Source organism: Pyrgilauda ruficollis, unplaced genomic scaffold, assembly GCF_017590135.1.
Source record: "Pyrgilauda ruficollis isolate IOZ18807 unplaced genomic scaffold, ASM1759013v1 scaffold13, whole genome shotgun sequence".
NCBI classification, from domain to species: domain Eukaryota; kingdom Metazoa; phylum Chordata; class Aves; order Passeriformes; family Passeridae; genus Pyrgilauda; species Pyrgilauda ruficollis.
Window position 1 is genome coordinate 4,594,057 of NW_024511432.1, and position 24,486 is coordinate 4,618,542.

Below are 24,486 nucleotides of genomic sequence, written 5' to 3' on the forward strand. Positions count from 1 at the left end.
TCTAAAGCTTTTTGATATGCTATTTTTTAGAATTATATCTGGAGAGAACTAATATTTTTAAATGAGACTTCCAGAGCTGCTCAAATTGTAAAGTACCACATTTGTGCCAGTCCAAGAGTTCTGAGGAACTTGGTTTTCTTCCATAAAGAAAAATCACTACCCAATCTTTACCCACTAAAATCATAAATTGATATTCAAATAATATTCACCTAAAAAAATGTTGTTCCTGTTTCCATCAACAACTTTGTCACAATATATCAAAGCAAAATAGCATTTTCTCCCCTCAACAACTTAGAAGTTTCCAGGGCTTTATCATCAGTCGAAGCAGTCTGTTTGCATTCTCCAATACAAACTGACAATCTAGTGATACAGTACATTAAAAATTCTCTGTAGTATTGACTGCCTGAAGCTGATGCTCCCTTGCTAAATGCAGTGAAGTTCAATTAACAGCTCTTCAATATACAATTTAATTTTTCTTTCATCTTGATCCACAGCTGAGCTTGAAATGAGGAATGTTGGAATAGATGTACTTTAAATATTGAAGCAAGTCTTTATAAATAAATCTATCAAACTCGTAATGATTTCTGTCAGAACAGGACCAAACAGATGAACCTGAATGTCTGTGACTTTCAGGTTTGTGCATTGTTGTTCTCAGCTTTATTCCCTCAGTGAATTCCTGGCGTGGGGGAAGGCTCCAAAAACTCCCCCAAAGGCGTGGAAGAGCTTTTCCTTTACTGCACCATTCTTAGAACTGAAAGGAACAGATTTCTGCTGATGCTTTATAAAGTCTTTTGCATGTAAAAATCCAACTTATCACTTATGTCACAATATCTCAAGGAGTTTTAATATTTCTCTGATTATTTAAGAAGGTCATCAAGCAGAGAAGTACATGGCATCAGTTTCCATTACCAAATCTGCACTCAACCAGTCCTGAATTGGAAAATAAATATTTAATGCATAAATACTACCCTGGATACCATTTTCCCCCCTGCAGTGTGAAAGTACATAGTACACTTCAAATTTTCTCTAGGTAGTCATGGCATTTCAGACGAAAATGTAAGGTTAATTTAACCAGAACAGAATGAAATATTTCATTTCAAAGTTCCTCTAAGTGGGACACTGCTGAAGGAAGCTATTAATATCTCCTATAGCGTGCATGCTCAAGGAAACACTGTGGATCAGCTCCTTTCTCACAGGTGTACTCCACAGCTTTCCAAGTGGGAGGATTTACTACAGTTCATCAGAAGGGAAAACACTCCTCTCTTAAGCTAGAGGCAACTTCTACTCTTTAAACACCTTCACAGAATTCACTGACAACACTCACTGCCTTAGACAGCAGAAAACACCACGGCCAGGGAGGGCTCCCAACCTCCACGAGATGAGCTTGAAACCAGAGAGGCTTTGGCAGGAAAACACAAACAGCATTGCAAGAACAGAAACCCATTTCAGATGAGCTCAATCAAATGTTCATAATTAATACTTAAGTGCATAGTGAAATACACAGGTTTACCTTGTTTGTGTTCATATTTATAATGGTATTAGCTGAGATGGCGAGATTTTTAAATGTTACATTTCTTTCTTCTTCATGTATTTTTAATCATCTTATCTAGATTATTTGAATGCTGAAAAAAATCTTTATAAAACTAACCAGTCTCATTATTGCCACCATTTCCTTTTTTCCTTTATTTCCAGTCCTACATTTTTAAGAAGTATCTCAGTACTGTATTTAAATTGTCACTGAAATAACATCCAGCATTTACAGCAATTAACTCATCATTACTGCGAATAACTACACTAATTGGGATGCTCTAAAAACCTGCAACACTGCAGAATTAAAAATAAACATAACAAAGATACAATTTACAACTAATCTATACTTACAATTAAAGTTAGTTTCAAGATTTATTTCATTCTATTATTTTTTATTAGCTACAGCAGACAGTAAATGGGGTGTACTATGTTCTGCTTTGCAAACACCTAGATTATAAAACATAATTACACAAATTAATTAGAAATGAGTACATACACTCATGTCTTTGTAGCCATAACATGTTAAACATGACTATATTCATGAACAGTTCCTAAAATTTATAAGCTGGTACAGCTGAGGAAAACATTCAAGCTCCCTGACCACACAAGGCACAAATGTCACAGAGAGGGTCACCACCACTCCAGATCTCCTGATGTCCTGCTTTGCAGCTGCAGGCAGTGTGCAGGTCCTTCTAAACAGCAGAGTAACAATTCCTGAGAACGTCTCAGCACCCAAAGCAGAATACAAGTGCAGACTGAAATTTTCCCTGAACTGGGTTTTGTACTTTCTTTCCCACCAGGTGTCCTCTGATGTCTAAGAGCCAAAAGTCCCTTTAGTTCCCCCCACTGACTGCAAAGGTTCAAAGCCTATTTTGCCTGGCTCTAGTAAAAACAAAGTAATAAAAGCTACCCCCAATGCTCATTTTGCTGCATCAATCCCATGCATTTATTATAAGCAAAGTTTCTTGCTGAAGTTAATATGCTCTCTCAGTGACCCCCAATGAAATAGGGGAAAGAACAAGTTTAGCACACAACCTCCAAAGGTGATTATTAAGATAACAGGGAATTAACGGATGAGAAGAAATTAGAAAGAACAGTAAATTAAACAATAAGTATGATGCCTTGGCTTTACAGTAATAAAAGGTTTAGAAATATAATTGACAATCACAAAAATTATTAGCACTTTTTAAGTACTCTACTCAGCAAGTCTGTTTTCAAGACATCTCCTGCATTCCTGTTGAGCTCCAGCTATGCTTGTTTTGTGTCACTAATGCTGCTCTGTAGTCATATAAGCCGGATAATTATCTTCAGTTTTAAAAGCTATTGTGGATCATGAAACAAGTCAGTGCTTCTTTTGATGCCTTCACATTAGTCCCTTGTCACTGTTAAAACTGCAAGTGATCCTGCAACCACTTTTTATTCTTTTTTTCCTTCTTTTTAATGCATAACAATTCTGCAGCTGTACTACACCATCCTGGAGTTGCTATTTTCCTGCTCTACTACATTTAGTGTTACAGTAAGACCTCAAGATTTTTGGGTTTATCATCAAGATTCCTTTAAACATTATCACTCTGTCACAGCACTGCAGATCCACAAGTAAGAAGAAAAAAATCTCTACCTTTTTCCTCCCCACACTGAGCTCAACCAAAATTTATTCCTGTACTTCAGAAGATTCCTTAACCATATTGATAGACTGGTTACAAGCTTAAGAAAACAAATCTTAAAGAACTGATTCTTCACATTGCAGGCTCTATGACCCATCAAATCAAATTCTTTGGGATCTGAGAAATATCTATAAGTCTAAAAACACGAATGCTGAGTTACCTCTTTGGTTTTGTTTTAATTTCTGGGCAATTTTAAGGGTAAAGGCCCATTTTAGAATCGTGACAGAGAAAACCAAGACAAGAACACAACACACACACCAGGTTAGCAACAAGTGTGCACTGCACTTGACAAGTGAGAGGGTTTTGTTATGAAGAATTCTGTTTCTTCAATGCGCTGGAAGAGCTGCAGTTATTGCCCACTAACACTGCTTGCAATACCAACAGACAGCCCACCCTGTTCACCTCTGCTGATGAAATAAACTAATAAAGTAGAGGGATTCATGTCAAAATGTGATTAGGAGAAATGTGTAACATCCTGAACACAAAAAGCACGAGTCTTTTGTTTACTTTTTGCAAAATAAAGCAAAGAACGAATCCGGCGACAAAAACCACCCACCAGATTTTACCGCAACTTCCCCAAAAAAAAGATCAGGGTGCACATTAAACCCCGAGCGAGCCCCGCCGCTGCCCGCCCAGGTTTAAGATGCAGGGAGTGGAAGCAGAGGCAGAGGAGGAGCAGTGCTGTAATTACAAGGCAGAGCTGTGCAGCCCAGTTAATGCTGCTCTGACAGCGCAAGGCTGCTCCTGCTCCCCCGAGCCCTGCTGCAGACAGCGCTCACTCTAATTGGGTCCAAAGCACAACCCACCCCAGCCCAGCAATGGTAATTTCCACACCACTGTAAATAGTGTTTGCAAACAATACAAACACGGTAATAAGAGGCTAGGTGGGTAATTAATGTGGTTACAAAGCAGCTTATTTGCATTTTTATTTAAAACTGCCTTCTTTAAAAAGCTGCTCAGATTTCTTTTTGCAAGAGGAGCCTTGGTTAAGGAATAGAGCAGTAATTACTCTCTTTAGGGGTTCTTTTATACATTCTTTAGGGAATTAGAATGAAAAGATAAGCAGAATTATAAAGGGAATCATGTAAAATATGAAATGCACTATAAACACTTAGTACTGTATTTACCATAAGCTAAGCTTGTCTTCTTCATTAATGGAATATATTACAAGCTTATGTTACAATCAGATTAATTGTGAAGATCATTTAAAATATATATACATATATCCAGACACTTTAATTCCTTCTCTCCCAGAACTGACAGCTAGAAATCCAGTGACAGCAGAACTCACTCAGTGTAAGAACTCATCTATCTGGACTACAGTAAATAAGTTTTCAACATTAAAGCAACATTAAAGAGTTTTATAAAACACATTCTGAGGGAGAAAGGTTGAGGAAAAGACCAAACCCAAGTTACACTAAATATATAAATTATCAGAGAAAACCCAAACTTTGCATCCTGTAAGCTACACTCAAGTCAATGTACAAAGTCTACTTTTTTATAAAGACAGACATCCCCAGACAGGTTGGTGATATATCTGAGCACACAGTGTCTCCTAGTGACTTCTAACTGAAAACCAAGCATAAAGTGCAGGTTTTAAAGGGGTTATCCTGAGGTCTGTTACTGTCTGAGGGGGGGGATCTTAAAATTTTTTTTGTTAAAAAGCTCAAACTGCATTTAAGTAGTATTATTATAAAGCTTTAGGCATGGTAGGGATTTTGTGACTCACATTTCCAGATTAAGAACAGCAGGGCTGTGCTAAAGAAACAAATTACCAAAAAGATCACTTCAACATTTCTCTGTATAAAATTCTGCTGACTGGAGGAAAAAATTAAGGAATAGTAAAATACTGTGACTTCTTTCAAAATTACATTTTAGATTTTTTTTTTTTTAATACACGTGTAACAGATATTGGAATGTGAAGAGAATTATGAGAGTAGAAGTAATTAAGTCAACTCAAAAGACAACTCTTTTCTTTACTGGGGAAAACCATGGCAAATTGTCTTGCTGTGTTAAAAACCCTGCAACCTCATAGCTCTGGGAGTGCTCAGTTCCTTTCAGCTGTGTGCAGTTATGAACTCACTCACACCTGGGTGGTTTGGGGTGCAAACAGATTAAGGGTTTGCTCCTGTGTAGAAACCCAGAGCACCAGAAATATTTCTCTGTCTGCTCTGGTGTGCCCTGACCCCCAGGGGAGCACTGACTTTGACCCTCATCCATGGAGAAAGTTTCCTAGACTTCAAGATGGACTGGAATCCACAAAAGTGGGAAATAGATTGTAGAGGGTAATGTAGGTGTATCACGTGGTGAGAAATTTAGGTTTGGGGATTTTTAGTGTGTTATGGATGGAAGCAAGATGGAGGGTACAGGGTGTCATCCTGGGTGTCTTCTTCATGCTTCCTGTTCCTTCTTCTTCATGGGTTTGGGTGTCATTTTGTAATTGGGCAGAGAAGTCCACACTGGGGGCTCTTTGGGATCGGTTACTGGGTTAAAAGGGAAATAATCCAGGTGTCAGTTCTTAATTGGATAGTTTAGTCTTAAAAGACATTGTAACAAGAGATTGTTCCCCATTTTGTGCTTTGCTAATGAAAAGCTGCAGAACTCATGGCTGTGAGGTTGTTTCACTGATAAAAAATAATAAACACCTGAGTCCGAACATGAACTCCTGTCTCAAGTGCCTTCAATCCAGACCCAGAGAAACCAGTCCTCCTGGATTTGGGCAAGGGTCAAGGTCTAAGGGTTACCTCAGGTTTGGGGGTTGAAAGCTGTTAAAGCAGCGTGTCCCCAGTGAACAAACGCTGTCCCTGCAGCAGCAGCAGGCAGTGCTCCCTGGGACGGGCTGGGCACGCTGCTTGCCTCATCCTGATAAATAATCAAACTCCATCAGTTGTATGTATCCATACAGCACCAGTGCAGAGCTAACTGCAGATGAAAATGTAAGTGTGAAACAGCTCAGCTGTAGCCAGTACATCAACTCTGCAAGTAACTGCTATCAGTATTCAGGAGGATGCCCAGCCCTGAAAGTTAGGGGCTTAACACATCTGCTATATAATTCAGACTCTGTTTTACAGCAGTTTCATTACTAACCATAAAAACTGTAACAGTGGAACTGTATAAACAAACTGAACAGTGTTTTTACTGTAAAACATGAATGTAATATAAATATTTGCCTTTCCCTTTTCTCAGCATCTGTAATGAAATCAAATTCATGCCATATGTTTATGGTGTACAAAAAAAAAAAGATCTCAACAATCCATCCATGTAAATGTTGATTGCACTGTTCCATGTTTTTAACTTCATGTGGGGGGATTTTTAAGCATCTGTATTTGGAAAATAGCTTTGCAGCACACATCACTCTCTTAAGGTTTCTCAACTGAGCAAATTACTCACAGAAACTTACTGAATTCTTTAACATTATGGCCAAAATCTGGTCATACATCCATATTGGTCCCAATGAGTTGTTGCTAGCAACAGAACTGGGTAATGTTTATACTGTAAATTCTCCACAAGTAACATACGGTCTGATTGCACTGCAATTAGTTAATTAAAAGATCCCTTAGTTTCAGAAAAATCTGGATCACATCCTGAAGAATTAAAAAAGGCCTTATACTCAGCAGAGGCAATAATTCTTTAGTTAGAGTGTCCACAGCTGCAAGTGAGACAAGTTGATGCAGATTTTTTTTTTGTTTTGGTTTTTTTTTTTTTTTGTTTAATTGCATTACCAGTTCATTTAATACAAGATACTGCCCCTTCCTGCAAGGCCTTTTCCCCACAGCAAGGTTTGGATAACTCCCTTTAACATGATTCTTCAGAATGGGCACTGCTCAAGCACTGGAAAATGAAATATGTCCATATATTGCAGGCTTTTCTAAGTGTCTATTACACTGTGATGGCATGTGAGCCAGCAATACATAGTTTAGCACATCCTTTTTTGAAAAAAGACAATTCTTTATTACAAAATAATAACGGAATATTGGAAGCAGTATTCTCACAGAAATTCATGGGCATTACTTGTAGGATATTCTGAAAATTTCCTTTTTTGAGGATTATTTTTAAGAGTTTTTATTTAGCGCCACTTTGGAACCCTTGGATTCTGCACTAACAGACTGTGGTTTCCGTCAGTTTTTACTGTATCTCCAAAGCCATCTCCTAGGCAGCCTCCAGCTTTTCCCATAAATGAAAACCTGCCACTAACCATGAGGAGGTTTACAAAAAATTCTAAACCAAGGACAGCAGTGGAGACCAAACACTTTATGGGAAAACAGAGCCCCTTCCTCGAGGGGGAAACACACACAGTGACCACAAGAAAACTGTTGCCCATGGACTGTAAATGTGCACAGTTTGCTCTTGTCTTTCTGCACCTCACAGGATCACAACTGGAATACAAAGACTCACTTATCAGGTTTTAATTTCATTCAGTTACTTAATCAGCAAGAATATAAATCACTCCTTCGGTGAAGAATACTTCAGGGGAAAGGAATACAGCAAGGAGTCACGTTTGGTTGGTTGGTTTTCTTCACAGCTTTTCTCTCTTCTCTTGTCACATCTCTACCCTGTGAGTCTCTGCTTAAAAAGCAAAGTCAAATGTTCTTTTTACAGGTTAATCTAATCTTTAATATAGCTGTAGGTTTAACACTGAGGAATAATTACCAAAGAAACATTATACTTTTTATGAAATATTAAACTTACAATTTATCTTTTAATATGTACTTCAAAGACTATTTGACAGGAATAAATAAATGAGAGCTTCTTGGCAAGAAAAGCTGTGATTTATGAAATATTTTATTCATTCATATTCTTCAGTATTTTCTTGAGAATACCACTAACATCTGGAGCTACGCAGTCTTATCCAAACATTCTGCTCATACTCAATTAGAAAATTATATCAATAATAATGTAAAATAAATTACCTAGCCTCTCTTCCTGGAGCATAGATTTCCATGTTTTTCAGAGCAACTGTGTGTACAAACAGCACTGTAGTGTTTTTCATTAAGCCTCAAAGTCAATTAAGCTACGAATTGGAACAATCATTCCTCCTTTGCAAAGTATTGATATTTTTCTTGGCTGCTTTCAGGCCTTTTCACTACTCAAGGAGAGATTTATGTTTGACAATTTCTTCCTGATTAAAATGAATCATAACTCTAGAATTCTAATTTCCTCTTTTCCAAGCAAGAAATTATCAAACAGTTTTAAATTGATATTGAACGTCATCGTGCATGAACACTCATTTTCCAGATATCAAATGTAAAGCTATACTGATCTCTCTTTTTATCTGCTGCCTGCACATACTTTCTCTTCCTTTTTCTGTCTATATAGATGCATGTGTATAAACATTAGATTGCACCAATATAATCAACCATATCCCTCCATAAAAATTATATTTGATAGACCAGCCAGACCAATCACATTAAAATTTGTCACAATGCTTCACACAAGGCAATTACCCTTTATTTGCAATATTAGCAAAATTCTGCTGTAGTTTAGAAAGAAAATAACTGGAATACTGCAGGTTGCAAACAAATGTCACTTAACCAAAGTAATTAGCAAGTTTATATGGGTAATCCCTACCCAAATGGCTCAAACTCCCTGTAAAACAGCTCTTCAGGCATAAATTGTTACAAACAAAGTTCTCTAGATTTGTCTACAACAGCCAGTTAAGATCAGTTTTCATTTGCTTTTTAAACATAATGGCAGCTAATCTGAAAAAAATCTTATTTTCTCCCATTATTCCTGCTTTTTTCTCTAAATCTTAACAATTGGATTTTCCCAAGCCATTTAGCCGTCTCATTTTGTCTTTATAAACTTGATTTTCAGCTTTCACTACAAGCAAAGTAAAGCTGCGTTTTTTGCCCAGCAACTGATTTCAGAGCACAGCAGGCCCAGAGCAGAGCTGTGTTTCTGCAGACTCAGTCTGTGGCATTCCAGACAAGGATGTCACAAGGAGACTCACTAAGGGACCCAGCTGGGTGGTTTTTCCTCAGTACTGGTATTTTATGTACACTGTACTTTGTCTTCAAATGCTGCATGACACTAGGTTTGATTTGGGTTTGGTTTGGTTTGTTGTGGCTTGGCAGAGGTGGTGGTTGGGGTTTTAAAAATTGCAGTTTTTTCCATATATATCTCAGGCTCTATTTAATACAGGCCATCAATTAGATAATTGTATGAAAATTTGAAATAACAAGTTGTTCCATTACACACTTTTAATTATTTTCTCTTCTTGCAAAGTATGTGGAACTCTTTTGTGTCTACAAAGAGTGGAAAAAGAAATATTCTGTGTCCAACATCTAAACCTTGAGTACCAAAGGACACTGCCCCACAGAAAAGGCAGCACAGGGCACACACTGCTGTGGTAATATACATGTTTTTATAGAAATACCAATTGTATTACAATAATTTATAGTAAAACTCCACACTTATGACAGATAAATACACTAGAACTCCATTTGGCAACAGTTTGGGGTTTTTTGTTATAAGAGCATATTTCATGCAAATGGAAAGAGGTTTGGGAATTCAGTTGAAGAGCAGGAACATATTTATCAGACTTCTACCCCTCAAATTACTGGAGGAACATTGTATTTAATAGTCCAGCTCAGAGAATCAATCTCAAAAGATTTACAAGAAATCATAAAAGAAGTGGGTAGCACTATTGCTACTGAAAATATTACCTGAGTACCATGAACAAGAGGCTTGGTAAGGCTGCAACCTAACCAGCCGTATTTTTCTTTAAACTGATTCCAAATTAAAAAGTAAATAAACTTCCTTTCAATAATTTTCCCTAGGAACAGAGGAGACAAAATTCTGTGCATGCTTTGAAGCTCTTTCTAGCAGAACAGTTGCAGATACATATTGAGAATTCATCTCAATCAGATGCAGAGGTTGTTGGTATTTTTTTAAACTCTTTCATTTTTAGGAAAGGATTTTCAATTAACAACTTCCTGTAGTTACACCTATAAGCTAAAAATTAATATTTTACATCCATATTTTAATATTAGAAGCAAATCTGTCAAATTAATCTTTGTCTCTCTGTTTTCAGTAACCGATTTTGGGGCTGGTTTTTGTGTTTGTTTTCCTCAAGACTGCTTACAATTTGATGTAAATTTTAAGCATCTTGTAATTCATCAACTAATTCTCTCCTGGTTACACACTCCAAGTAATTAAAGTTCAGTAATAACTTATTCTTTCTGCTCCAGCACCTGCATTTCATTTGTTTATTTTCCCAGAGTCATAAATCTGAGGGACTGTCAAAGTGCCATAATATTAGTGCAATAATCAAAGTTAATTAGTCCCTCTCAATAAACAACAACAAAGCCATTACAAAGATGCATTGAAAGTTTTCCAGCTACCATTTTACAGATGAGATACAACTCTTTTTCTGAACAATTAGAATTTGAAAACTGTTAGTAAATAAATGCAGTGTTTCTGAGGTAATTTGACCTTCAATGCTCTTCATTCAATTAACAACTCATTAACTTTGGGTGAGATAATACAGGTATTTAAGACAAGTATTCTGAACTGCCATTGTCTTCAAAGTGGTAAGAGATATGGTTAGGATTAAGAGGGTAATGGGATATTTTTCAAATAAAAGATATTCACCACTGCCTAATTTTAGTTAGCTAAAACCCATATAAACAGCCACATTTAGCTGGACTGGGACCATCAAATTCAAACAGAGTACCACCAAATCCAGTTCTACTGAAAGATAACAGACATTATGCTGGCCTCTGTTGGAATTCTCTTGGAATTCAATGCTATTGAAATAAAAAAATTAAATATAAATTTTTAAAAAGAGCTTTAATGGGAAGAAAGCAGCAAGGAAGACATTTTTCCCAACCAATTCTTTACTGTAAATCATTCATATGATCTGGGCAAGAGAAAAAGGCCTAAATCCAAAGACAGATTCTTCATGAAACTTGTGGTTACAAGAATTAGCAATATTGAAAGCATCACTTACCTGGAAATATACATAAATAAACACCATTTGTTTTGCATTAATAGATATTATAATTATCTTTATACTACTTTATAACTACTTATGTGTAAATATTAATACTACTGAGTGCTCTCCCATGTCATCTGGGAGGAGATGAATTACTTTGAGAGCTCAGGAAATAAAAGCAAAACACTTATCACTAATTTTAGATGGAAAGAAATAAAAATCCAAGAATCTGATCCATTGGTCTTTTATTCATTTAAGTGTAGAGATGTTACCACATTCTCTTATGGAAGTCAGCAGTCCCAGCAAGCTCAAACAAAAGTAGCCTGCAATCCTTGCTAGCAAATAAATGATTGTGGGACGAATAAATTAGGACAGCTGAATATATTTTAATAAAGGCCTTAAAGATAATTTTTTTAAATGGGGATCAGAGAAAGGAATCAAAGAGCAACAAGGCAATAGATGGGACTGAAAAGCTGGTGTTTGTGTGACAAAAATGGGAGATAAATTAAAGAAAGCGGGAAGAAGCTAGAAGGAAAAAACCACTGTGACAGCCTGGCAGCAGGACTGCAGAGCCTGATGAACTCAGGAAAGGAGAAACATTCTTGTGTTTGAAAAGTACAAAAATAACCCTCTGAAATCTCTCACTATAGAAAAATTATGGGCAAAACAGTGGCTGTTTTGGAGGACTGTGTCCACCCTCCTTTGGGTAGTTATTCACTTTGGTTCTGGAATGTCCTTTTCTATGAACCAAGCCTCAGTGGTTCCTCCAAACATTTTTTTTCCCTTACAAAGCATCCACAAACAACACAGATAACAGCACATCAAGCCTTGCAGTCCAACACACTCACAAGGAATGAAACCCTCTATCACCCATGCACCAGCAGCTGAGCAGGCTGTTACCCAATCAGACAAATGACTTTTTGCTCAGACTGTGGCAGGGCAGGGCAGGGTGTGATGCTGGCAGTGCCCAGAGATGTCACCCCCGTGGCTGTGCACTCACCCACTCCCCCAGGATGCGCTGCACGGCCGCCTCGCCTCGCGCCGGGCTCCTGCACGCCAGGATGACACACGCCCCGTGCAGGGCCAGGGACTTGGCAGTTTCAAAACCTAGGATAAAACATGATCCTAGTCACAAACAGATCCCAGGAGCAGCACAGAGCTAAAAAATTACCTAAAAACATATTTAAGTGTAGTTAGCTACCTGCAGTCTGGTGACGTGAGAGTCACCTGGACTCAGCTTTTAAGAGCACACATGAAGAAACACAGACATCCCAATTTGATCAGGTCTTTTGGACAATAATTGCATGTATTTTGTGCAAAACAGGTTTGGCATCTTCAAAAAACAGACTCAACTTCTCAGCCTACTGGTGTCCTCAGCTTTTGGAAGGGCAGGATTGGATGTGCTCCTTCCTTTTTTGACTGTGAACAATGTGCCACACAGAGAGACTGCACAGCCACTGTGCCTGGCAACTTCATCTGGAAGTGACAGAGCATCCAACACTGGGCCCAGGGCTCTTCAGATGCACAGTTGGCCTCAGAGTCATCAATCTGAGGACCACCTGTGGCAGGGGAACAAAATGCTGTTTCACTCTTCAATTCACTAATGAAAAGCTGCATAGAAGTTGGTCCAAAGTAAACTTCATTAAATGGGAAAAAATCTGTGAGAATTTACAACAGGAGGTGAGGGCTTTTGGGGAGAGCAGAATGCCCATGAAGTGCACAGAACTGAGCCAGAGCCTGGGTTTCTACCAGGAGTGAGCTACTACACATTTGTGATGCAGTTAATGGTATCACTGGGTGTCCATCTCCATGGAGAGCTGTGCCAGTGACAGGAACTGCCTTCTAGCTGAAAGAGGCATAGCACAGCTTAATGAGTTCGATTAGAAAAGCCTAAACTGTGAAAGGAAGAATCCAACTGAAGTGCCCAACAGTCTGAGTATGTGAAGAATTCAAAGAGAAGAGGCATTTGTTTTAGCTTTATGACATTTAAAGCATGTTCATGATTTCCTGTTAAAAACTGTTTACCAAAAAGCCCATGAAGATTGGCTGTCTAACCTCCAAAACACCCTGGAGCAACAAAATCCAGTTACAGCACAAAACATAACTTACATTATAGAAACAACAGACACCAAGACAAATTTATACAATTTTCTGCAATTACATACTTACAGTATTTAAGTCCAAGCAATTTTCCTGTATCTCCTTTAAAGCCATTCACTGCACCAAGCAACTTTAATTACCTGGATAATTCATTGCATGCACATGAATTCAGATACAGCATATGCAAAGATTTCCCTTGTTCCTAATTCCACTTTAAGCATATTTAAGTAGAATTTTTCATGTAACTAATGTAAGATATACCATTAGCTAGCTGTTATGCTTCTTGTTTTGCACAAGAATACTTACTTTGACTAGCTGACCGTATTATTAAAAACTAGTTGGAATGCCTGGGAATAGTTTTGTTATTGTTAAACAAAAATTGAGAGCTGGTGGCCAGATTAATTAGCAAAGCATGATTATGTTTTGCTAACTCTACCCCATGTCACACTGTGCAAAATAATCAACTGTGCAAAATAATAAATTCCACGCCATTCTCCCCTGTAGTTAATAACTGCATACTCATTATAAACTAAGTAAGTTACATGCTGTGAGTGTAGTTCATTTTGTGCCATCTCGACTCTTCCCTGCAAACGTGGAGAGCAGTGTTAAGCATTTCTCTTTAGGATGTCCTTGCTCTTCTCTGAGCTTCAAGGAGTGATTCTTCACCCATGTTCTGATCTTTACATGAAATCATGCGCTAAAAAACCTCCACCTGAATGTTGCCACAGGTGAAGTGCTGACATGTCTCCCCATCAGACATATTTTAAACTAATTCACAAACACTCCTGCTTAGACAGTTAAAGCTTCCCTTTTCCCTTAGCTTCTAGCAGGCTGGAAAACATTTCCTGTCAGATTCACTGTGTTAACCTAGGTCTGTCAACAGCATTTGTTCTTCAGCAAAATGCAGCTGTATTTTCAATATACAGTAAATTTTAAAACCTCAGCCTAAAACATGTACGAGAAGTACAAAACTATTTAAACTCTATAAATAAAAATCTTACCTCTCTATAAAAGCTACCATTGAATCACAATCCACACTGAATGTGGTTTCATACACCAAAGTTAAACCACAAAGATCATAAACACCCAAACAGTAAAACCTTGAAAAATATCACAGCAGGGTTACATAGAAAGAGAAGCCCAAATAACTATGCAAGGGGCATGCACAATTAAGGAACCAGAGCAACCTTAATTCTTAATTATAAAAAACCTTAATTACAAAAGTAACTCTGTAGACTTAATACTTCACTTAATCTGAGGCTGCCACCACTTAGGGACACAGTCCTTTCACAGTGAGGGGACACTAACAGCAATGACACTGGTTTCTTTTCCAAGAAATAAGTGATATTCTCCAGGGGTGAATCTTCCCTGTACCACAGCACTAGGCTATTGCAGAGCTCTTTAACCCAGGTAAAAGAGACAGCACAGCCCACTGCCAACAAGTAATATACATGGGGGTTTTAAAAGTAGGGAAAACTACACTAGAAAAACAGCACAGAATTACAGACTTGGGCATCAAGGTCAACTAATTGCAAGGAATAAAAGAGACTCTTCCCCCAAATGTGGCAGGAGAATAACATACTTAACTAACACCCACTTTGGAAAGGTAATCACTGCATTGTATGGAGTATTTAAATAAACTATTTGGAGCAAATGTTTTATAAAACTAATTTCAAGCAATTGCTCTGGAAATCTCAAGTTTGTGCTGAGATCAACTACTCTTGCTGCTGGTGCTGTGGCTGAACGAGCTCTAATCCGACACTCAGAAGTGAAAATCCTCTTTAAGAATAAGACATACATGGGGATAAACATTATGGCACAGTTCTACATCACCAGCTAACCCAAAGGACTGGGAGCAGAACTAACAAGAGAGCTACAAGCACATGGGATTTGCTAGAGACATTTAAAACCCTTCAGCCCTTTCTTACAGCATTCGTTCATAAAGACTCAGAAATTAGCACTCAACTTCATTCTTCGTCTTCTACCATGATTGTTCAATACTCTCACATTCCTGGCTATCTGCAGTCAACTCCTGCCACTGAATTTTGGTGCAGATTTTCAGCTAACTGTGTCAATTAAGAAGCAGTTAGCATCGCTCAATTAATGCCAGCTACACTGTGTCAACACACACCAGATGAGGGCTCTGTCCAATGGTGCAACCTCCTCTATGAAACACAGAAAAGGATTCACTGAGTGGAAAAGTATTTCAGCCATTTCTTGTTTAAACAGAGATCATACAGTCCATCAATCACCCGGGGGCATTTTGTAAAGAATCTGCACCAGGCCTTCACATATTTTAAAACATTCCTTTATTTCAAATATAAGGAGGCTTGAATACACAAGAAAAACTCAAAAACATTTTAGACAATAGCAAGTTTTCTTCAGCTTCTCTACCTTTGCCCAAATACTCCAGGATACCTTGGAGCTGTCCTTTACAACACGTGAAACACAATGATGTCATCCTTTTTTGAACAGCTCAGTTCTCAGAGTAAAAGCCTACAGGGTTTCCTTGCAACAAACAGTCTTTAAAACTCAAAATAGACTCTCATCTAACTGCTGCATCTCAGCAGACTGTTTTCTGATTTTGGGGACTCAAGAGAACTACATATAAACAAAAAAGCTACCTGAGTCCTAGAAATCACTTCGATTTCTTCAGATCTGGAAGACCTAAACATCAGTGAGAGTGGATCAGTTCATCTTATTCAACCCTTCCTCAGAAGCGGAGTAAAGATGACTCAAAAGGGCAACAGATAAAGTGATAAAGAATTCTTTTCAGGTTGAACTACTGCAACACTGAGGTGTGATTTAGAGAAGAACATTCTGCAACCAGGATTGCTGCTGCCTGTGCTGGTGGGTCCAGAGTGCAACATCCAACAGAGCTCACACAGGCACATGCAGAACATCACATCACGGACAAACTCACACCTTTCACAGCCAAAAAAGCACCACTCGTTCCACATCAGGACTGCTTGGCCTCATCCACTCTGCTTCAGTACGGATACTTAGGATAAAATCCTAAGAGCCACATTGTTCAACTTGCTCCAAATGCAAGTTTTCAAGCAACTAAAGCACTAAGATATTTTAAGAGACTCAATTTAAAACAAGCAATTCCCATGGAATACTAATGCTGCCTTTGTTTCCATGTGTTTACAGGCACATGGCAATGACACATACTGATATTTTTCATAGCAAAGTGTGATTTTATATGAAAGATACATTCTGCCTCTCCCTTTGTGTGTAAATTGGACAAACGTGTTTTTCTTGGAGTCGTGAAGCACAGAAAAAGCCAACACAAACGAAACAGGATGAGTAATGCATTGGTTCTGTTTTCCATCTAACCAACCCAAAACTATGCACTCCTTACACTTTTTTGCAATACACTACCCTGGGTAAGGCCAAGTTATTTTTAACAGTAAGTGCACTGCTTTTGTCACTGACAACACCCCGAAATATCTTCTTTCCTCTGAAGGGAGCATGACACTAAACAAACATTTTAAAACACCCTTAAATTAATGGGATTATAAATATCTATTGCTTGTTGTTGCTGTAAAAAATTTAAAATGCATCATTTGAGGGTAAGAAAGCTGAATTTGTGACTGATGGTGCTGCAAGCAAGCAAGAACCCAGCACAGTGACCATGTCAGGCACATACATCACAAATATGCTGCAACTGAGAGCCATGGGGCTGCAACCACACCTGGTATCTGCTCCAGCTCACTGCCCAGAGTCACCACCAACTCTGCAATGTCCTCACTCCAGACATGAAGGAAGCTGGAACTGGAGTCCTTTGAGCAGTTTCACCCAGCCCTGATCAGTATCTCAGCTACCCAAAGGTCGCACAGCAGATCCAAACACGAGTTGCTGATCCTTCACGGTGCAGAGGAGCTACTTCCCAATATAAACACTGGAATAACAGCCAAGGGCTCCAGCCTGGAATGAGCCCTGGAGTGGAAATGCAGCACATTAAATCCAGAGCCAAGCTACCTCTCATGTCCCAAGGTAAGATCTAGTTGTGTCAAGGCAATTCCCACCAGCCACTAAATGTCTGCCCCTAAAATACAAGGAGATACTACTCAGAGTACTGTGGTTTTCAGCTGAGTGAGACTGCCTTAGAACAGCCTAATGGAAACATAATGGGAGACAAAACCAAAACTGAAATTTTATACTAAACTGCAGAGATCATCCCAATCAAGATCTTTTTTCACTTCCCAAGTCATCCAAATGCAAACAGGTCCTGAACGGGCCTGAAGAGAAAAACAGTGGCCAGGGTTTAATCTGAATTTATCAGACATAAGAAGTGAATTTTCTGTCAAATCCCAGTTCTATCTTCATACCTACTCCTTGATGAAAAATCACAGCCAAAAAGAGTTCAGATTTGCATTGTCCATTGCAACCAATCCCAAAGAACATTTAGATAAAATACACCCCTTTAAAAGGGGGTAAAAAAAAAAAAACCTCTCAGCCTTCATGTCTCATCTTCATCTTGCATTTCTTTATCTATTACAGGATCATGCTCCTACCAAAACCCAAACAAATTTTTACAGTGTATTGTGTAAGTCCAGTGGCCATCACATCTAGAACTAGGGATTATTCTGTTTGAGCTTTTTATTCTCAGTGTTTCTTCAAGCATAGAATAAATTCATGTTTTCTTTTGATTGTCTTTGAAAATGGCAGTGTGGCTTCTTGCAAGCAAGGCAGCCAGTTTTCCTAACACAAATCAATTTTGTATTTTAAAAAAACACATCCAAATTTAGCATTTGGCTTTATCATTTAATGTTTATGAGAATTTATTAAAAAGAATTGATTTTTCTGTTTGCATACAATTTTTTTCCATTGTAACAGGTAACATATGAAGGCAGACAGGCCTCTGAGTATGAAGCAACTCAACACAAAACTTCACATTTTCTAAACAGAAACAACCTTTCCACCTGCAAGTGTATTCAAATGTATTACGAAGTCAAGTCAAATAGAATTACACACATTTTAAAAGAAACCTGAAATAGCACTTTGTCTCAAAATAAGCAGAACTTATTTTAGTGTGACTCACAGTCTTTATTTTAGTAAAAACTCTAAATTATTCAGAATTAGAAATGCTTATATTCATAAGGGATAAAAAAAGTATTTTGTTAGACTGTAGTTAACACACTACTTCTATTTTTACTGCAAAATAAACACTTGCAAATTAAACATTTAACTGAAATCTGGAGTAGCAGAAAACAACCGATCTGCCCATAATCTAAGTCAACATCAAACCAGCATCTTGATGGAACCTGGATCAGGTCTGAGCAGCCAAATTTGCTGTGACATTTAGGGCACTCCATGTCTCAGCAGTAATTAATCCTGAAGGTTTAGCAGCTGTGGGATATATGACCAGTTCCTTTGTTTATTTGCTTAAATAATGCCTGTCTACTTATAAATATCAGTACTTGAATATATTATTAAGGAAATAAATAACATTTCTTTGCATGCTGCTGTTAATCAGATTTTTTTTTTTAAGAAAAAAGTTCCAAGTTCAGTGAAATAGGATTGACAAACTTCTCTAAAGCTGCTCTTTGCATCAGCAGCAGCTTTTGGCAACACAACAGTTTTTCCCACCAAAGCAAAAATGGAGAAAAAAAGCCAGAAATTGTCTAGTTTCTTTTCAAGTACACTTATGTTCCTCTGTTAGCCAACACTATCATAGGTTTCTGTACTGCTGAGCTGAGCCCTAATTAAACATAATAAAAAAAATTAGTTGCATGTTTTGAGTCTCCTTTTGGCAAGTAGAACAGTGCAATGTTAATAAAAGAAGTAAATTCAATAAAGAGGAATACTTCATCCAAGGCAGAATAATTAAAAGACATACTGTGCTGTCAGCTAAAGTGCTAGATCCTCCCAGCTTTAATCTCAAAGTCATTTCATGAGAAATGCTCAGTGTTATGTAAAGATACAGAGAAAGTGCTACAACATAAACTGGACCAATTTTTTTCTTAAAACAAACTTGGTATTTATTTATATCAGTTATACAAACAGTGAAAGATTTTAAAATGCACACTAGACATTTTACAGATAAATAATGAAACAAGGTTCTGTCCTAAAAAGCTCACAGTTAAGCTTACAAAAAAAGAGATATCTATGGGAATCAAACATACAGAGCCAGGTCCTGTTCTAAGGAGCTCACATTTTGTATCGGGAGGAAAGGAACAGACTGAAAATTAAAACAACACTACCTGATTTCTGGCAGTCTCCACCCACCTCTGTCTTTGGGCCATAGAAAACAATTTTGTTTGGTTTAGCAGCAAAGGAAGAGTTTAATAAAAGAGTCATTTGACGGTCCTGCAGAAAGACCTGAGTACAGGAAAGATGCAGTTCATTGGTCTCTAGTTCAAACCTGGCAAACCTCTGGGTGAGCTTTAAACTACGAAGGGAAGAGGGAGGTGGGAAGCTGTTATGTAACTCAAATGATCCATCATGTGGTTCCAACACACAAAGTAAGGCAGGAGATGGAGTTCTGAAACAAAAGATGGAGAATAAGAACAGTATTAACAAAAAGTGTCTGTACACAAAAGCAAGGAGAATGGATAACAAGCGAGAATTAGAAGTCAATTACAATGTAAGGCCATGGGCAAAACAAAAAAAAAGCCACAATTGAAGACCTCTTTGTCACACCTTCAAGAAGTGCATGAAAACATGCCATGAACCTTCCCACACCAAAATTAATTTGTGTCTTTTCAGGAGACATTTAAAGTCTATCTGCTAACAGCTGGAACAGCAGCAGCCCACCCAAGAGCTCAGTGACAACCCTCCTCTGCAGCAAAGGACCAGTAACAGTCACACACTCCAGACCAAGATTTTTCCTGTATTCCATTATGAAGCCTCTCTCTGCCTGACATTCCAGGTACACAACTTTTTGTTTTGCCAGAGATGAATGTTTAAAGGGCCAGATGCAAAGTCTCAGGCTCTATTCCCTGAACCACAGACTCCATTCAGAAACAGACACAGTGAGACACCTTCTCACAGATCACAATCTTCATTCACTCACAGTGCCAAAAATGTGCTGCCAAATAGGTCATGCGTGTTTTTTATGCACTCCTCTTTGCTTAGCAAGGCACAAAATAATCCAATTTTACCTTCAGAATTAAAAATCTTTAAGCAAGAGTAAGTTTATACCCCTCAGCATCTGCTCACAGCTGGACACAGACCCAAACAAATAAGGCTTTCTTAAAAAAAGCTTTTTTCAGTTGCTGTATTTTCTACTCTTAATACATCTTAATTACTCTCTGCTGAAGAGTCAGAATAGCATGCAGAGAAATATATATTTTACCGTGTGACAGAACAATCCAACTCCCACTTTAAACTGAAATATGGACATAATCTGTAAATGTAGGTAATTTACTGCATCCATACACTGCTCCATAAGTAAAACAAGGCTAATAACACATTTCCCAAAATCTTAAGTAGCACAATCAAGGTCTACAATGTACAAATGTACAGAAACAAGACATGCTGCTCATGCTTGCCAGGGGCAGGAGAGGAACATGACCAGAATCTCTGAAGTTCCTACATCTCTGAAAAAACAACGTGATAGTGTCTCCTTCAATTTGGTTGTGATACAGGAGAATTAGCAACCCTCCTCACAAACTTTTAAACTGTAATTTTTTGCACAAAGGCAGCATTTTGTCTAATTACCACGAGAGGAAAATGCTTCAGAAGTTTTATGATTTTGATTTTCATATTAAAAATAAAGGAAATCACATTAGAGAATGTATTATGTTAAAGCTCCTAGGATAAAGAATAAAAAATGAGGAGGCACCAAATGTAGCTTCTGCAAAGATAACAGAACCTGAGAAAAATATTTTAAAAATTCTAAGCAACATTCATTGTTTGGAACCTTGAATGACAGTGCATGAATAAGATTTCAATAAATACATCCAGAACTGAACTGTGACAACTCATTTCTCACACATTATTTCTATCAAGAAAGTATAACAACAATAAGAAAACCTAACTTCACCAGTATCTTTAACACAAAGGAGATATTAACTATGAATAGGAACTTAGGAACAGTGACTAAGGTAACTATCATTAATTGAAGGAGAGGAAACAAAATGTATTACTATGAAAGTATTCAGATTTGAAGACAGACTGCAGGGAGTTTTCTGAAGCAACAGAATGAAGTACTGAAATCCACAATGTAGAAGTACAGCAAGAAATAAAAAACAGCTGGATGTTACAGGAACAAAAATACTGAGGTTATGTAGCTGAACATAAAGCTGCAGAGCTCTCACATATTAAAATGACAAGCCAACAGAATAAATGGAAAAAGGAGAAGAAAAAAATATCCCCTTCACAGAAGAAAAATAAAAACAAGAGAAAGGCACAAGATTTTAATGTGTGACCTAAAAACTGCAAATATCATTCATTAATTTAAAAAAGGAAGACAAAGGTTTGTTTTTGACGGCCTTCCCTTGAGAACTCCTGAAAGAATGCGACACTTGACAAATTTATTTTCATAAATCACACACTGTCTTTTAAAAAACACTGTATTGTAGACTTTACGATGAGTGTAAGATCAGTTGCTTTCTCACTGTACTATTCTTATTCTCTAACAACATTCTGGCATCACAAATTCTGAAGATCAAACTCCTTTCAATCAGGTCAGGATTTTGATCTTTGTCTTCCCAGGTTTTTACTTGCCTCCTTTCACTTCCTTCTTGGTAGGGATTTACTGTTTCAGACCTGAGGTTTAAGACCTTCTAACACCTTGACACAACCAAGCATGAGAAGCATAAAAGGGACACAGGATACTGCAATCCTTCTTTCTTGTGCACCTACTTAGCATAGATGTAGTAACTAAAAACTTTCTGCTAGTAAGACAAGAACATCACACTCTATGTACCTCTACAGACTATAACTAGAATGGTCAGCATCTAGAAAAGCCGCTACATGTTTCAGAAGATCCTGTCATTAGAAAATAAAATGCATTTAGCAACCTCTTGCCTCTCCAGCATCTAGCATGCATTCCTAAATAATACAAATGTACATGTATGTATTCAAACATATATACATGTTTGAATACATACAATTCTTGAAGCAATTCAAATAATTCTTGAAGCACAATGAGTTTTCAAAACATGAAGACACAAAATGATGTAAAGAGTAATCTCAATGTTGCAGCAAGACAAACTGAATCATGCAAAAGGTCTTTTCACCTCTGGACTATGAAGTATGCATAAAATAATACAAAAAACCTTTGTGAAATTAAATCTTTCAAAATGAGACAGAAAAGCAATCAAGTTGAAAAGTCTTTCTAGATCTTGGAGATGAGACAAGAAGTAAGTATCACCTAGGAAGGCTCCCTGTTCTACAAATATGCTTTTCCTCTGTAAAAGGATTATCTAAAAGTACAACACAGGCCCACAGCTCAATCCCATCCTTTGTGAAAATATTCCCTTACAAGCAGTAATCATTATTGAACCTTTTAGCCCAGATGTAATTTCTTACATGTTACAACAAGTTTCACATGCACTGTGAATTTCAGCCAAGGTTGATGAAGTTCAATAACTTGGCTAACCAACCATGTGTACTACTCATTACACAAGTAATAAATAGATTCATCAAAATGAACATGAAAAAGCAGTATGAACATCTGACACCATTTTCAGCTTACTCAATAAGAAATATAAATTACAGGAAGTCCAACGGGACCTCTTAATATTTACAGTATGTAACAAGTAAGCAGTTGGAGCCTTATGTAAAGCAGAGCAATATTAATATTCCACAATATTAAGCCACAGTTAAAACAGAGTGATGGCACTCATAGAAAACTCACTCACTATTACCTTGCATAAATTTTAAGCATACAGTTATGGAAATTAAAGAGACCCCTCTTCTATGAATCCAATTTTGAACATAAAAGCTATTAGTGGATTTTTTTGTCGTTGTTCAAACTACATCAGCACTAATCCCTGACTGACAGTTACAAACATCCCACAACAGAAGGAGTTAAAAGTTCCACCCCAGAGGCACACTGCCCTCCATAAATTGCGCTTTTCTACATCAGTGACCCCAATACTCTACTCCAGCCAAACACACACTTCCTGCAAAACCCAGGCTCTCCTGGAAAAGCACTGTGTTCCCATTCCCTCAAAAAACTGGTACAACAAAATTCATGCCTGCTACAAAGGTTTGGACTTCCACAAAGGAAATGCCCGCAAAAAAAATAGCTAAGTGTAAGTTTAAGTAAGAAGCAAACAACAAAACTTCTACACAGGCACCAACATTTTCTTGGTAGTGCTACTCATATCATTCATGATACATGGAGCCTAAAATTCACCAAAAAAATCAAAATATACATCAAGGAACAGCTCTTCCATGCTTTTAAAAGCCCAATAAATACAAAAGCATCCCATGAAAACATTCTCAGGGACAGCTAGGACTTGGCCAAGAAAAATAATCCAAGGTTAGATATTGCTGATCTTCCTGTCTGCCTCACAATAAGCTTTGAGCCCAAACCTCCATAAATAAGCATCACTCCAGTTCTCCACAGGTGCAACACTCCCAGCATGGAAACCTCCAGCCATGCAAAGGGTGTAACAGCTCCTTCACCACGAGTTCTGCTCTGCACTGAGAACATGAGATGCATCCCCTCAGCAAAACCCCAGCACTCCCTTCGCTGTGCACCACTGAGCTACATCACAACCATGCACAGAAGCTCTTAAAAACAGGCAAATGTTTCATTAATCCACAGGATTTCACACATTTATGAACATGAATTTTGGTTCAGACAAACTCTTTTCACTACACTGGGGAAAAGACCACTCAAGAGGCATTGTCACAAGTTCACTGCCCCAGCTCACATCCCTTGTTCTGCTCTTGTAAGAAACAGGATGCAAATAATAATTACTAGAAAGCAAAGACCTTGCTCTTTTTTCATCATAATAAGCCATATAAAAAACAAGTTTATGCTAAGAAATCTTAAAATCATCATAGGAATAGAATTGAGAAAAATAACAACATGGACCAAAAGCTAACAGATGTATTTTCTCTCAGAGGTTTTCCTCTTCCCAAAACAAACTATCCAACAAAAACAAGCTGACTTTTTCAAGGCTGACAAAGTTCAGGTGTTCCAGCTAAAGAGAAATTCCAAAACCATAGAAGAAATCATAGAGTGACTCTGAAACAAAGACTATCCTGAGCAGTTCCTTTGTAGAAGCCCTGCCAGTTGCAAAACCTTTATTTCATGTGGAAACAGGAGAGAGATATTAGAAAATAAAC

At 37.7% G+C, this 24,486-nt stretch overlaps 1 protein-coding gene across 1 annotated transcript in view; it reads right to left on the minus strand.

Annotated features, from left to right (window-relative positions):
• Positions 1-24,486, minus strand: part of WWOX (WW domain containing oxidoreductase) — a 471,393-nt gene that overhangs the window by 437,152 nt on the left and 9,755 nt on the right. The window contains exon 5 of the mRNA XM_041458694.1: positions 12,131-12,237. Coding sequence (XP_041314628.1) covers positions 12,131-12,237 — 107 coding nt within the window. The remainder of the gene's footprint in view (positions 1-12,130; positions 12,238-24,486) is intronic.